Consider the following 16,014-nt stretch of genomic DNA (forward strand, 5'->3'; position numbering starts at 1 on the left):
TTCCAGGTGCCGGTGCTGCCTTACTGCTGGGAGGATGAGGAACACTTCTGGAAGGGGCAGCTTGGGAGATGGAGCTGGGGACAGATGCTCTTCCTTGGCACGGGTTTCCTGGCTCTGCCTCTCCCTGTGAGAGCCAGGACAGGATTTCAAGGTTTTCCTTTTAGCACCTGAACAACCCATTCAAAAACCAAAGCCCAGTTACACCATTCCCAGCTGGCTCCCAGTTAGAGGAGATGAGAGAAATCTATGACCTGTGTTTGGGTTGGAAAGGGGTGTCCTGGATGTCCCCGAGGCCCCAGGTCCATCACACACAGTCTCCTGCTGCAGCTGATGCTGTGAAACATGGTGCTCGGTCTTCAGTGGCACAAGGGCATCGCTCCTCCGAGTCCCGCCGATGCCCGTGGATGTGGCAGATGCTGATGATGAGAGGTCCCAAGAAGTCCCACCCCAAACTGCAGCCGAAAGCCCAGCCTACATCAACTGGAGTGCTCAACCCCAACAGCGCTGGTGGCATTGTTGTGGGTACGGCTCCTGTTCAGCTCCTGTGAGGAAAACAACCCGGACGGACACAGCTTGGAGTGATACACGACCCCGGGGGGTCTGATGCCATGAGTGGATCTGAGCTCAGGGTGGCTCCTGGGACACAGGCAGATGCAGAGCCGCCGTGGCAGCGCAGAGGTGGCTGTACAGAGGTATGTGGGTCTCAAAAAAGGCAAGAAAAAAAAAAAAAAGAGGTAAAAAAAAGGCCCTGTGTTTGCAGCCAACACGTGTAATCTGCTGCAGCCCTTGTCAGACAAACCAGGTTTGCCGTAAGACAGCGATTCCCAGGGGGAAAGGGGCGAACGGAAAATACTTTATCAGCTGCGTACATATGTAAAGCGGTACCCTGGCTGAAAAGCAAAGCCTCTTTCCCTTTGAAAGCCGGGAAGGGAGAGACGGAGGCGATTGCCGGAGAGCAGGGACAGGAATGACACCGGCACAAAGCCCAACGCAGCAAGCCCCAGGCCTCCCTCCTAAAATACGCTTATCTCCCCCATCAGCCCGAAGTCGCTGCCGAGCTGCAGTGAAAACACACTGAACAAACTGATCCGAGCGAAGAGAGAGGTGACTCAGCTCTGGGAACCGTAAAACACTCGTGGGGTTTAATGTACAGAAATTACCCTTCTGCTCGGACACGGCGGGCAGGGGCTGCCACAGTCCCGGGGGCGGTGGGGGAGCGCCCACCTCCCCAGGCCTCTGAGACAGGGAAATCGCATCCCTGCCTGGATTTGTTGCTGGCAGACAAGGGCTCTTCCTCCTGCTCCGAAGTCGAGCTCCATTTAAAAGGCTGGGAATACCAGAACCTGGATACAGGGCAGGCACCAGCCCTTGGGTTTGTGGGATGAGGGGATTCCGCTGGCAGCAAGTGCGCTGGCTTTCCAGTCTCTGGTGGAGGCTTCTCCCTCTCTGTCCATCAGTGAGAGAGACCTGAGGAGATAGGCAATAAAATAATTAATGTCATTTAGGAGCTCTGGGCCACCACCAGCGAGACAGTGAGGGGGACGTGAGCACAGAGCAGCCAGGCCAGGGGCACATGATGTGCCAGGCTTGGAACTGGGCTCGGCCAGCTCCTCTGGTAGGACAGGGCTGCAGAGGGGAAGAGATGCCAGTTGCTTCCTGGATGCATATGGGAGCGGGGAGGTAAGAAATGGGATGGGGGGAGGAGGCAGGGAGAGGAAAGGGGAGAGAGAGAGGAGGAGAAAGGGCAGGAGGAGAGGTGGTGGGGAGTGGGAAGGAACAGGGAGCAGGAAGGAGTAGGGAGCGGGCAGGAGTGGGGAGTGGGAAGGAGCAGGGAGTGGGAAGGAGCAGGGAGAGGGAAGGAGCGTGCCTGTGCCCATCTGGGCGATGCATCACACTGAAATTGTCCCGCATTAAAAATTCACCAGCCAGAGAATTTTCAAGGGATTTGTAGTAATTAGATGACAAAATGCTGGCAAATCTCAGGCTCGCCAAAGATGTTACTCAGGGGTCAAAGACTCGACACTTTTGGCTGGGTAATTTGTAAGTGTCAATCACACTCAGGCATCAGAGAGAGAGAGGAGAGATCTAACGGCTGAATCCTAACGAAGCCCAAGGCTCCCGTCTGCCACCACCCCCCTGCCTCCTACCTCCCGCTCCTGGGCTCTGGGGCACACATGCAGCTGGACTTTGGGTTATGTAGTTTGAGGCTGGGGTTTTAAATCGAAAATAACTTGCCAGATTTCATTTTTCCAGCCTGGCTTGTGGCAGGAGGAGTGCCTGCCCCGTGTGCAGCTCTCCAGGGATGAGCCGCCCGGCTGGGGTATCCCACAGGAACCAGGAGATGGGTGGGTTCCACCACTTCTCCAGACACAGGCTTAGACCTGCTCCCGGGACAGTCTGTCCATCTGTCTCCCAGGGCTTCTTTCCCCCGGGCCCACACGCTGGGCGGGCTGTGTGCAGCCAAAAATGACATTATAAAGGCTCCTGCCCGCACCCTTCCCATTCCTGCCTCTGCACCAGGCATCACAGAGCCTTTGGAGCTGCCAGCACCCCCCATGGGGTATCTGCCTGGCCCAGCTGGCCAGTGACCTGGGTTAATCCAGGTGGGATGCTCCCAGTCTGGGAGTGGCAGGGGTGGCCAGGGGGGCTGGAAGAGGGGGCAGGGGTCCTGCCTGGGCACCACACACCCACCCGGAGCCTTGGGGCAAAAAGAGATTAAAAGGTTTTTCTACTTCATTGGCTCAGAAACCAGATCATGAACCACAGCCAGATCATGAACCACACCATGAAAGCCTCACCCAGAGTGTCGTGAGGAATCCCTAAGCCTGTGGCATGGGGCTCGGCCAGGCTCAGCCTTGCCAAGGCTTGGCTGGAGGGGTGAGCCTGAGGTTAAGCCTGGGCTTTGCTGCTGGGATTTTGGGGAGGACAGAGCCCAGCCAGGCAAGGTGCGGCCCAACTGGGGAGGCTGCCCGGGGTGTGGGGGGGGAGGTCTCTCATGGCCCTTTGGGTGAAGCTGCAGTTTTTGATTTGATGTCCAAGGTGTGAAGCAGGAACCCTTGGGACAACGGGACTGGAACATCGGGAACCCGGCTGAGCAGCAGCGCCGTGTTCTCCTGCCCTGCATAAGGGAGATCAGAGCCCTGTAGAAGGGGCTGCAAGTTCCTCCTCAATTCAAAAAGTCATTCAGCAGCTGCACAACAGCGCCTGGTAACAGCCCTCTCGGAGGGGCATCCTTCCCACAGTGACCCAGCAGCACCCACAGCTTCTGTGCTGCGTGTTTGAACAGGCCCAGCTCTGCAGCAGTGCTCTTCTGGCTGATTCCCTTATCCTAATCCTATCCAGCACCTCCGTAGGTTGCTGCTGGAGGAACACTTCCTGGGCAGCAGCAGCTGACCTGTAGCAGGAAGGGCCCTGTCCCTCCCCAGTGCCTGCTGCTGCCACCCCGGCTTGGGAGCAAGAGGGGTGCTGCGGGGTGCTGGTGGGGCAGCATCCCCCCCCAGAGCCTGCTGGTGGCAGGTGAAGTTGGGCAGCCCACCCCACGGCGCTGGAACGCAGCTCCTACCTCTGCCTCGCTCGCTCTCCTGGGAAAACTGGCCAGCAGACAAAGCAACACCGGAATGGTCATCAGGCAGACACGAAGAAACCCTTTCCTTCCCCCCATCACCCCTCGACACACACCACAGACATCCCCCCCCCCACCCCGCCTTTAGTTTACAGCTCTTGTTCCCCCTGACAGGTCCCAGCAGCTCCACTGAGCCCTGAGCTGGGGGTGTCACACGGGGGGATGTGGTGACAGCAGATCCGTACCCTCAGGTGTGGGGGGCCCAGGCACACCAACACCAGCCCAGCGGGGTCCCAGAGCTGGGGGAGCCAGCCGAGTCTAATGATGTGACTAATTACAGCCTAATTAGACAGCAGAATGTAGGGACCCATCCTCCTGCAGTGGAAGCCTGGGTGCTGCTGCCCACAGCAGCGAGGTCGGACACCGTCCGGACATCCTCCCTGTCACCGCTCTCCGTGTTCCTGGCATCGCCTCCGTGTCTCACTGATTCAGGTCACACCGCGCACACGCCCGCCTCAGCCAATGCTGTTGATATTCTCACTGCCTCTCTCCCTAGCTCCAGTTTGGGGTGAAAGCCTCCCTTATTAGCCAATTTGGATACCCACTTACTGTGAATTACCCAGCCTGATTATTATTCATGAGCGGCTAAGTCGGAAAGCTCGAGCTCTGCCATGCGATTCTCTCCCTCTCCGGTGCATATATTTAGGGAAAACAGGAGGCAGCACATCTCAGTCACCCGCAGCCGCGCTCGGAAGAAAGGAGAGCTGCCTCCTCGCTCTCCTGTGCTATTTCCTGGCCAGGAAGCTGCTGGCAGAGGCTGGAAGGTGCTGGTGGAGGCTGGGAGGTACTGGTGCTGAACACGGGTCACGGTGTGACCCAGGACAAGGTCCAGCCCTACCATTAAGATGAAGCTGGTGCTCCCCGCATCCTGAGCAAAGCTCCAGCCAGCATCCCAGCATCCCAACCAACCCTCCCCACGGGCAGCTGCAGCCAGGGGTGATGCCACGATGGGGTCCAGCTGCCGGGACCCGCCCCAGCTACGGCTGAGCCCGGCTGATCCGTGGCAATCGGTTCCCGGCGGCGGCTCCTCCAATCCCTCAGACACCGCCGGAATATTTTAATGCCGGCTGCAGGGGAGGGACAGGAGCGCTACGTGCGAGACAGGCACGGCAGCAGCGGCATCCCTTGGCTAATCCTCTGGCGTCGGGAGAAGCACCCGGGGTTTGCAATCGCAAAAGGCTGGTGGAAGGAGGCCGGAGACAATTAGGAGCTGAGGGAAAGCAAGCCCAGGCTGCCAGCTAAAGCGGGAGCTGGCAGCACACCTGCACCCAGCAGGGAGCCGGCTGCTCCCTGCAGGGATGTGGAGATGGGCAGGGAGCACAGCTGCTCCCACCTGTGGGTCTGCGCCAGGCTTCCAAATGGGGAAACCGAGGCAGCGAGGTCCCTGAGGGAGAGCACAGCTCCACAGCGGCAGCCCACCACCTTCCTGCTGCTTCTGCCATTGCAAGGGAGGGAGCAGCAACAGACACAGGAGGTTTCTCAAGCCCAAACCCGTACCGTGTGGTTCCTGCCACATCTTGCTCAGGAAGACAACCCGAAGCACGCTCTGCCTCTGCGAGCCGACACGCGGAGCTGGCGGAGCTGCGAGGAGCAGGGGATAGCTGCCAGCGACAGGCAGGCAGGCAGGCTTGGGATCCCCGAGCTCCTGCCCGGAGCTGGCAGCTGCCGGCAGCGCAGGGGCTGGGAAGAGGCGAGCGTGATGTGGGGGATGCAAGCTCTTCCTGCAGCCCTGGCAAAGCACCCGTGGAGGCAGGAATGAGGGGAAGACTTTGTGAAAGCAGGGTGGGACTAAAGAGATGAGAAGAGCTGCAACTCATGATCCAAGGCTGCTGGCAGGATCAGTGCAATGGCGAAGAAAAGAGATCACTCCTGGCTGGGCAGCAGGATAGGAGCACACTGTCACCGGGAGCAATTCAAGCCCGTGGAGAGGGATGCTCTACCTCCCTGTCCACGCCTGCCCCAGAGTGCCCTGCCTCCTCCCATGGGACAGTGGGAAAAACACCCCAGAGTGATGGCATCAAGAGCCTAACTGAAAAAAGTCGCTCTGGGGATCGAAGGAGGGGATGGTAGCACAGCCCGGCTCCGAGGGCAGCGGGAAGCACTGCTCCATGCAGGCCTGGCAGCAGAGGGACACCAGCACCCCGCAGAACCAGCCCTGGGATATTCTCTGCGCTGGCTGCTCACTGTCCCCTAAGCAGATAACAGCCCACACAGGCCCCCGGCCACAGGCAGCAATAGAGTGAAGCTGGTTGTACATGAAAACCCGCCAACCCTCGAGTTCAGTAAAAAGGCTGCATTTGAATAATATCCTAATCCAATTCCAGCGCCAGCCCCGGGATACGGAGGTGCCTGTGGAACTGTCACAGCCCTCAGCTCCTGGCTCACCGGGGTCCCGGCCTGTACGAAGCCATCACAGCCTGGCCAAAGGCTGCACGCGAGGTCCGCAGGACCCCACAGGGCCCACACACCACATCCTGGGGCTTGCAGAGGGAAGGACCGAGTGGAAAGCACCGGTTTCAGTTCTCCAATAGGCAGAGGGACTCCCCGAACCCAAAATAACACATGCAGCCCCCCAGCCCCACTCTCCAGCCCTTCCCGCAGCGTGCTGGGTGAGGACCCGGCCTGGGGCCGAGGCTGGGAGCAGGATGCTCAGCCCCTCTGCCCTCAGCACGGCCCGGGTACCACGCACCCACCCCAGAAAGGGATACCCAGAGCAGATGAGCATCATGCCCAGGAAGCACAGGGCAGATGGGGGGGTGATGGGTGCATGCAGGGATGCTAGCCCCGTGGTGTTGAGCCAACAAAATGCAGGGACAGGGATAGAGCTTGTTGTACCCTCATTAGAACAATTAGCATGTGCCTGTTTGTTACAGGCACAACCTTCACGAGTACCGGTGACTGTGGAAGGAACTGGCTGTCCCTCCAGAGCACAAGGAGCACGGTGGGATGGGTGAAGCAGCGCCGCTGGGGCAAGGGCTGGTGGGGGACTGTTTCCCCAGGTTAACTATGCAGATGGTAAGGGAGCTGCCATTGTTTTACTGTCAGCAATGCTTCGGTTTGGGAAATAAAAGAATAAGGCAGTGGGGAGCAATGAATCCCCTGCAGACCTGCTGAGGTATTCTCTTCAATTCAGGGTAAGTAGCAGGTACATGCTTGTTTCCAGAAAATTCATGTTAAAGCCGCTGTAACTTTAGGGGTGTAGGATGTGGGGCTCTCAATGTGTAATGAAGAAGTCAGGTCTAAGTCAGGGCTTTGCTTGTGGAGCAGGAATTAACTCTGACTGCTCTCCCGAGCTGCCATCAGGGTTCCCACAATTAGCACATGGGCAGATACGTGTATCCCTCTCTCTGTACACAACCCCCCATGACACAGATCTCCCTGATACCGAATCGCCTGAGAAGTGAACCCGTGTGGAACCACATCAAGGCAACATCCCCACGGGAAGAGGGAAATCTCTGTTACATTTGAAGGTGAAGGGAAGGAACCCCCCCCCCAGCCCTCACACACGTCTCCTGGCCTGTTCCCACACAGGGAAATAGCATGTCTTCCAACATATCAAAGGGTTAAGTTAATTTTCATTAAAATTTAAATTTGAGAAGGCTCCCCTCTCTTCCCTCCTCCCTCCCCCTCCAAACGTCTGACTGGCAACCATTTCATATTTCAATCTCGGCAGAACAAATTGAATTAGATGTTGAAACCAAACTCGGCTCTGTTCTCTAAAGCCTACATGCTCTGCTTGCGCTAATCCCTTTCGTCGCTGCTGCAGACCTCAGAGACGCTCAGCAAGAAGCCTGCCCTGCCACAAAAGACAATGAGGGGGGGTGAGAAAAAAAAAAAAACCCTGGAAAAAACCCCCAGGAAAATCCAGCCCCAACCTGCGACCCTGCAAAGCTGCGCCTGGATGTGTGTGGGTGCTGCCTGTGCCTGGCAGGGATCCTCCCACCCGGCTCCCGGTTGCATTGGGTGCTGCTGGCAGGTCCTTCACCCAGAATGCTAAAGCCCTGTTTCCCTGCAGTGATTCCCCCCTACCCCAAGCCATCCTGGGACCACCATGAGTCCTACACTCCCCCGCAAGACAGTGCAGGCAGCAGGGAGCAGTAGAGGGAGTGGGGATGGGAACGCTGTGGATCAATGCTGAGAAAAAACAATGGAAGGAAAGGAGACCTGTGCCCCCAATCCGCTGAGCTCATCACCGTTTGGCCTGACCCCCTTTGACTGTGCTGCTCTGACACCTGTGCCTCAGTTTACCCATCTACCCCCTGAGTTTAGACACCTGCCTGCTGTGGGGCAAGACAGACCACTACAGACCACTGCATCCTACTGCTGCTCTGCAGAGATCCCAAGGGTGCACCCCTAAATTCCAGGGGCCTGTCCCCTGAGCCAGCAACCCCGGGGTGCCAGGAGCAGAACAGTCTGGAGTTGGGAAGGCGCTCAGTGGCAGTGGTAGGGCTGCAGCGTGGTTTGGGGACTGGTGTGGGGTGTCACAGCTTGGGGTGCCCAGCTGTCAGCCCACAGGTGCTGAGCTCCACACCCCATGTGAGGAGTGGGACAGGGTGCTCCAGGAAGTGTGGGGCTGGCCCGGGCCTCGAGCGCTGCTGCCTGTGCTGGCCCTGGAATTGCCCTGGCTGCTGGAGGGGGTGCTGGCTGCTCACACAGCTGGGGCATCCCTGCATCCGGCTGCTCCACGTTACCTCCGGGCCTGGCACTTCCCACAGCTGCACAGAGTGCAGCAGGCAGATACTGAACCCACCCCAGATTGCTCCTCAGTCACGTAAGCACCTTCCCTGTCATCAGCGGGGCCCGGCGCTCGCGCCCACCCAGGAAAGCAGCCCTATTAACGGGGTTATTGGTCGGCTCCAGGCCCAGACGCGCTCGCTACGCAGGCAGCCAGCGGTGTTGTGGGCTGAACAAAAGTCCGGTAATCAGGGAGGTGATGAGCATCCCACTGCTCCGAGTATTGGGCATCGCCTCGCAGCGACCGGCAGCGACTGCCGAGAGGAAAACAGCCTCTCCAGCAGTAATGTGCATCGCGCACACGAGCGCACGCCAGCAAGAGCGGGGCGGCTTCCCGGCGCTGCCACACGGAACACAGCCCGGCTTCCCCCCCCCGGCATGGGGGGGCTCAGGGTCACGATGGATGTGTGCATTGCACTGCTCCAGCAGCACCCCAAAACTAGGGGGAGGGGTTTGTTTAGGCTGTTTGGATGAGATTTGGGAGCTGGTAAAATTTCTGTGGCTGTAAAATGGGATCCAGAACGTGTCAAAGTCCTTCCCTGGGAGGTGTTGGGCAGGTACAGCCTCACTGCACAAACTGCTGCTGGTTAACCCAGCGCCCCGGCACGAGGACCCTTGGGTTCCTCAGCATGGGATGGTGAGGAGAGGAGCCTGAGGGGTAACATATTAATGTTGATAAATATGTAAATGGTGAGAGTCAGGAGGCTGGAGCCAGGCTCTGCTCAGGGATGGCAGCGACAGGACAAGGGGCAGTAGAGGAGGTTCCACGGGAATGTCAGGAGGAACTTTGTCCCTGTGAGGGTGATGGAGCACTGGGACAGGCTGCCCAGAGAGGCTGTGGAGTCTCCTTCTCTGGAGACATTCACACCTGCCTGGACAAGTTCCTATGAGATTTAGTCAGGGTGACTCTGCTCTGGCAGGGGTGGGACTGGGTGCGCTTTCAAGGTCCCTCCTGACATCACAGCTCTGTGATGCTGTGAAAAGGTGGGAGCAGTTCAAAGGGACTTTGGAGCCCCCCAGTTGTTTTTATTGCCCTTGCTCCAGGCTGGCTGAACCGTACGCCCTGTGACTGCAGGGAACTACTTAATCCTGGCTACCTCCTGCCAGCCAACCTCATCCTTAATCCCTGAGGTGCTGCTCCAAGAGGGAGCACGCCAGGGAGGAGCGATGCCAGACAGGACTCAGGAACCAGGCCTGGGGAGTAGGGTGGGCATGGTGCCCTTGGAGGGGGTGAAGCGCTGGAGACAGCGGGCACTGGCAGGGAAAGGCCTTTGCCAAACTCTGTTCATGGTGGCAGCTGCTGGTTAGTCTCCAAACAGGAGCTTTGTTTTCCTGGGTTTTGGCAGCCCATCTGTTCTCCCCCAGCCACGGAGAGGTGAACTCCCGGCTCATCGTGGTTTCTGCTGCTGCAGCAATCCCACTGCCTTCCCTCAGGGAAAGCAAACGTGCTTGCTTCAGCACTGAGCCATGACCGAGCCCAAATCCGGGCTGCACCCCAAGAGATCATGGCTACGAGCTCAGAGGGGTGACAGGGAGGAGAGGCAGTGGGTGAAACTCTGGCTCAGGGGCTGCTCAGCCTTCACGACATGAGCTCCTCCTCCTCCTCGTGTGGCCAGCCCCGGGGCAGCCCTGGCTTTCTGACTGTTAGGGATGGCTGTGCCCACCACGGCCCCGCTGCCGGTACCCACCTCATCAGATGCCAGGTGGCTGCTACATGGCCTCATCTTTGTTGCTCTCCTCCTCTTCCAGATGCTCCATGATTTCATTCAAAACCTCCAACTGCTTCCTCTTCTTTGGGGAGTCTGCCCAGGCCCGAGTGGCAGCGGCGGGGATGCGGGAGAGGAAGAAAAGCAAAGATCACAACCCTGAGCCATGCACGGCTGCCTCCAGCCCATCTCCTGCTGCCTCCAGTCCCCCTCATCCCCCTTCCCAGGTGGAGTCCCCAGCTATCCCTCACGTGCCCTCACCAGGCAGGCCCCACAGGACACAGGGAGGTGTGACCCCGTACCTGCCACCCATGCTCTGGGTCACAGGCTTCGCATAGCAAACCACCCCAGCATCCAAAGAGGCTCACTGGTGATGCCAACCCTTCCTACTGACCCCAGGTCACCCATCTCCTGTCCAAGAGCGGTCATAAGACCAGCCTAGACACTGGTCTTGGTTGAAGGTGGCTCCTGGCCAGACACAGACCCACTGACATCTTCACTGAGATGTACAGTTGCTGCCTGGTCCTGCAGCCTGCCCTGCATCCCCCCCTCAGCTGCTGTGGTGCGAAGGTGTGAGGCCAGCTCTCCCCCTGCACAGCTGGGCAGGGATGTCCCCCCACTTCTCCTGCCCCACACCACCAGCCCTGTCCTGCGACCTCCCTGGCATCATCACCCTTCCGAAACTGCTGTGGGGTGCAGCACCGCGCACCCATCCCTCCTTATAGATGCTACAACCTATGGGTAGGCAAGACACCCCCAGCACACAAGCGAGTACCCCAACCCCCTCAGCACCCGGTGCCAGTAGCAGAGAGCTGCTCAGGCCGACACTGGTGCTGCCTCCCTCCCCTCTGCCGGGCAAGAAGCAGCCCCTGGGTGGGGGCCGGCACAGCCCCTCTCCCTGCCTGCCCCCAGCCAGCGGCTCTCACTCGCTCGCTGCGCACGGGGAACAGCTGTTTAAATCCTGCTTTCAGACATCAAAAGCCTCGCTGGGTTCCTCAAACAAACAAACATACCAGCGGACTAAAGAAAAGGTGTAAAATAAATAAATGGAACAAGCTGTGCGTTTTCTTTCAGCATTACAGCTGCTGCGGGAGATAAACAACAAGGAAATGTCACAAAACATCAATACAGGAAAATTAACCTGACAAAGGCTCCCAGCCCCCCCCCCCCCACCCCTACCTCCCCCCAGCTCCCAACAATTTTGCATTTCTGGAGTTCCCATCTAATGATTTTATTTTTCAATTAATTCCTTGACAGAACGCCAGGACCTGCCTCCCTCCCCCCTCCCCACGGGGCTGGGTGGGGGGAGCAGGGTGCCCACAGCCCCTAGTGTCCACCCAGTGCCCACCTTGCCCGGCTCAGGGGAAGCCATGGGGGGCTGCAAGGTGCCACCCCAGGACCCTCCAGCAGGTCAATCATCCAAAGGCAGAAGGGGACAACTGATCCCAGAGGAAGGTGCCAGCTCAGCAGTTATCTCCCCCTGCTGCTCCCCACTTTACCCTGCTCTCCCCAGCCAGCCTCACATGTGGGGCTCAGAAATGACATCAAACACGGTGCCATCTCCCAAATGCACAGCAGGGAAGTGTGTCCCCCCTGCCCACCACTCCTTCCCACCACCCTACCACATGCCTTGCAGAGAACCTGCATGGAGGTGGTGACAGGGGTGCATAGCAGAGGGGACGCTGGACACAGGGTGCTGGGTGCTCAGGGAGCACTCCTGGCACCCTGCCGTGGTGCGGGCAGGGGGCTGGCAGGCAAACAGCCCCAGCCACAGGCTCCAGCTGCACCAGCTCACCGCTGGGGAGCGCCAGGAGCATCCCCACTTCCACTAACAAGGAGAAATGGGAGGTGGGGGAGGAACCCAACCAGGAGGGTGGGGAAGAGAATTGGTTCGCCTTCCGCTGCACGGCTCCAAGCTGGTTAAGGTTTGCCCGCTAACGATCCCATTTGCTTCCTTTAAACAATAGCTGAAGCCAGCGGGGGTGGGCGAGAGGGGGATTACCACGGGATTAGAACGTGGCAGGGTTGCGGATGCCACGCTAATCCCGCAGGGTTTTACTCCCCGGCTCCGGCATGTGCCTGCATTAGTTACAGATGCTCTCCAAAATGTAAGAAAAAATTAAAAAATTAAAAGAGAAAGGAGAAAGGAGAAAGGGATCCCAGGAGGCTGGGAGGTGAGGGCAAGCACAGTGGGGCTGCGGCACAGCCCAGAGGTAAGAGGAGCAGTTTCGGGGGCTGTGGCCCAGGGAGATGCCACCCAGCAAAGGTGATGGGGGCAGGGATGGGGAAGACTCTTCCCACCCTGCTGGGGAGGGCACCAGGATCAGATCCGGAGAGGAACGTGCCTTCCCCGGCAAACAGCTGTAGACAAGCAGGGGGGAGCTGCAGCAGGGCTCTACTCTTTACACCCACCCTCAACCCTCTGCTGAGCCCAGGGCCCTCCCCAAAAACGCTGCCACAACTGAAACACCAGCCAGACCCCCCTAGCCCCCCCATTCACCCACCCGCAGTCTTCACCCCCCCTCCTTTTACCCATCCCTCCCGTAAACCTCCCACCACTACCACCACCAGCACAGCCCGCAAGCCATCCCTTCCCCTTCCCGCGTCTCAGAATTCCCCATCTGTCAATTTAATTCTTTGATCGATGGGAAAGAGCAGGGAAAGCGGCCCGGCACAGCCGGTTCCCACGTTAGCCCTGGCAGGGTACCGCCAGCCCCGCTGCGGCCGGCCGAGCGCCGTGTTTGCGAAGCGCACAGAACACAAGTCGATAGTAATTTAGCTGGATTGGGAGCAAGTCCCTTCCCTGCACGGACTGCGGGCTCCCGGGAGAGAGGGGAGCGCACGCAGGGTAGCGCCTGCCTCGCTCGCAAATCCCTCCCCTGCCAGGCCGGGATGGAGCCGCGTCCGGCCGTGCTGGGCAGGGAAGGGGAGGGAAAAGGAAGGGAAGGGGGGGGATGGAGCTGTTCAGAGCTGCTGTGGGCTGCAGCGATGCGGCTGTGGGGATGCAGGAGGTGTGCAGGGCTGTGCCAGGGCTCTGGATGCGATCCCCATCCTGCGCAGGGAACGGGTTCCATGTGCCCCTTGGCTGGCAAATTCGGCTGCAGGGTGTTCAGATCCCTTCATGTCTCTTCAGATGGAGCCAAGGTATTCTCCCTGCTGGTTTGAAGATGTCCATGAGCCCTGTTTTCCAAAGGGAGGGTCCCGCTCCCCAGACAAGGGGATGCTGATGGTGGCAGGGGCTGTGCAGTCCTGATCTGATGTTTCCTGTGACCCTGCTCCACATCCCGCGTTGGATTAGAGACCCCAAGGCCAACTGCTGTCCAACCTTTCCATGGCTTCTCCTTTCCACGTCACAGCAGATCCGGATTCTCCAGCCACCTCGGGGCAGCAGGTCCCACAGCTTACTAACGTGGGGTGGGGTGCAATTAAAACCCAAAGAAATTGGGGTGTTTTTTTCCCTAATACAAGGCCGTCTTGGCTGAGGACAAAGAGAGGGCAGACCCTGAAAGAAGCAAGGAGCCTTCAGCCTCTTAGGGACTGTGCTGGGGCACAGGGGAGCAGGCGCAGGGTGCAGCTGCTATCCTCGCCACAGGGCTGCAGTTTCACTCCCAAATCCATCGCTGGCAGCTGGTGACCACTCCTGGGGGCTTCACTTTCCCCCAGAACATTACAAAGACTTAGAACAAGCCACAGAGAATGACCTGAAACGGCACGGAATGGGAAGAAGCCCATTCCGCTTTATTGCGCCTATTAGACCTATTGAGAAGATGGCTCAGGAGCGGCCTGATTGCCAGGCAAACGCCCGCGCCGAACAGAGATTTCGGAGACCAGACCTCTCTTTAACCTAACGAGTCACAGCAGAGCGAGCCCTGGGAACTGGAAGCCAAATCTTCCATAACTGGTGTCAGAAATAAGGTGCATAATTGCGGCAGAGAGGAGTCGGCGCTGGGACGTGTCTCGCAGCCCAGGTCCAGACTACACAAAGTATTTCCCTGCGAAGATAAAAGTGATGGAGCCAACCCCCGGAGCTGCTGGGTGAGGGGCGTGGGCACGCAGGACACCAGCCTGAAGGATCTGGGAGGCTCTTTCAAAGTGGAGACGCAGAGATCTGCTGTGATGGCAGCAGGATGGGCTCGCCACCTGAATGACTCAGAGGAGTGTGGGTCCCTTGGTGTCCTGCTGGAGCTGCCTGGTAACTGCTGCTGGTAGTGAAAAGCAAGCTTGGCTTCCAGTCGGCAGAATCTAGCCTGTCACCAGTGAAATGAGATGTTGGGCAGGCTGAAGGGGTGGGGGGGGATCCAAGGCAGGGCAAAGCTGTGCATGCTGGGTGCTCCCCTCCACCCTGACTCCACCTGGGAAACCTCTGTGCAGAAGAGAAAGCACAAAGGAGCTTCCCCGTGGGTCTGAAGGGTAAGCAGCAGCTGGGGGATCTCCCTCTATCGCTATGTGTCCAGCCACAGTGAGTAGGACGGGGCACAGCTCCCTCCACCCAGGGGTGCTGGGCAGCACTGCCAGAAACTCTATGGCAAGCCCATCTCTGAGTCTAGAGACAGCACTTCCCGAAGGAATGAAACCTGCGCTGCCAGCACAGAGCCCGAGCCCTGCTCCCAGTATCCACCAGTGCGGCCCAGACGGGTTTTGCTACGCAGATCCACTGCTGGCACATCGCACTCTGCCGTGGGATTAGCTACCCTTGGTTCTGCAGCAGAGGATGTGTGTACACCGGGCAGGGCTGAAGGCCTGGATGTTATTCCTCTCTCCTCAGTGCCACCTTCAATCCCATCTCCAGTCCCAAGGCAGGGAGGGATAACCTGGCTCCTGTTTGTCAGCCAGGCTCCTGGAGCCACTGCAGCGCTCCAGGGCAGCATCCCCGTGGGACCTGAAAACACTCCTCTGCTGCTATCCCAGAGAGCAAGGAAGACCCTGGACAAGTGAGCTGGAGCAAAGGCAAACAGCAACTGGGAAGCAAACTGAGCCTGGGAGAAACAGGGAAGCAACAGAGCTCACAGGCAGCGACCGGCATCCCCTGCAAGTCTGCAGCTACCCCAAAGCCAGGACTGGATCCCCCCAACAGCACAGAGCAGAACAGAAGAAAGAAGGTCCCCAGGTGTGGTGGGATGATGAAATATCTGCCCCCTCCCTGGTACAGAGACTCATGTCACTGTGAGCAAGCAGGACGCATGCTCCCCTCCAGTGCTAGGTTCTGGGTGGGCACAGCCATACCCCAAAGTGCCCGTCCTCTCTGCCACCCCCTGCCCACTCCCAGCTCTACACCCAGGTGGTTCTGCACACCGAGACAGCCCTGTGCTCCTTCCCTCTCCTTCTCAGCACAGTACCGGAGATCAGCCCGTGGCTCCCATCACATCCCCTTCTCTCTGCACCTCAGGTCACATCCTCCCTCAGCCCTTCCACCCCCAAACTGGCTTCCCCAGCCCATAACAACCAGCACAGCACACGCTATGTCACCAGCATGGGGCCGGGTCCCACTGGAGTCAGGCTCGTGAAATAAGGGGCGCAGTCATGTGCAGCCCCCGGAGAGGCTTGTGCCAGCCCCTTGCGTGTGAGGGAGAGGTGAGGCTGCAAGGGGGTGCAGGAGGCAGCGATCGATCTCCAGCTTAGCCCTCCCACCCAGGGGAGCCCATCCTACATAAATATTTGCCAAGCAATGCATTTGTGCCTGTCGATGGCTGTCAATAGGAGCCTGCAGTGTTGTTATCTGCGGAGCTGTCATTCTCAGGAACCTGATCCAAGCAGCCCTCTCCGCATCTCAAGTGACGACCAAATTACCTGGCCTTTTTAATCTGTGTGCCCAGAGCCTGTCCCCAGCTATGGAGCACCCTGGGGTGCAGGCAGACGGAGCAAAAGCATCACAGGTGGCATCGAGGTGCCTCGGTGTTGCTGGCACTCGGAGCGTAAAACCAGCTCACGTGCAGACAGAGCTGTCAGACAAAG

General features: G+C 58.7%; 1 protein-coding gene across 1 annotated transcript in view; it reads right to left on the reverse strand.

Annotated features, from left to right (window-relative positions):
- Positions 1 to 1,122: 1,122 nt before the first annotated feature.
- Positions 1,123 to 16,014, reverse strand: part of RBM19 (RNA binding motif protein 19) — a gene marked incomplete at its 5' end in the record, with an annotated part of 63,754 nt that continues 48,862 nt past the window's right edge. The window contains 2 exons of the mRNA XM_084272068.1: positions 1,123 to 1,467; positions 10,045 to 10,158. Of these exons, the coding sequence (XP_084128194.1) occupies positions 10,067 to 10,158 (92 nt within the window). The 3' untranslated portion in view covers positions 1,123 to 1,467; positions 10,045 to 10,066. The remainder of the gene's footprint in view (positions 1,468 to 10,044; positions 10,159 to 16,014) is intronic.

The sequence above is a fragment of the Gallinula chloropus genome (assembly GCF_964237585.1).
Source record: "Gallinula chloropus genome assembly, chromosome: 17".
Taxonomy (NCBI): Eukaryota; Metazoa; Chordata; class Aves; order Gruiformes; family Rallidae; genus Gallinula; species Gallinula chloropus.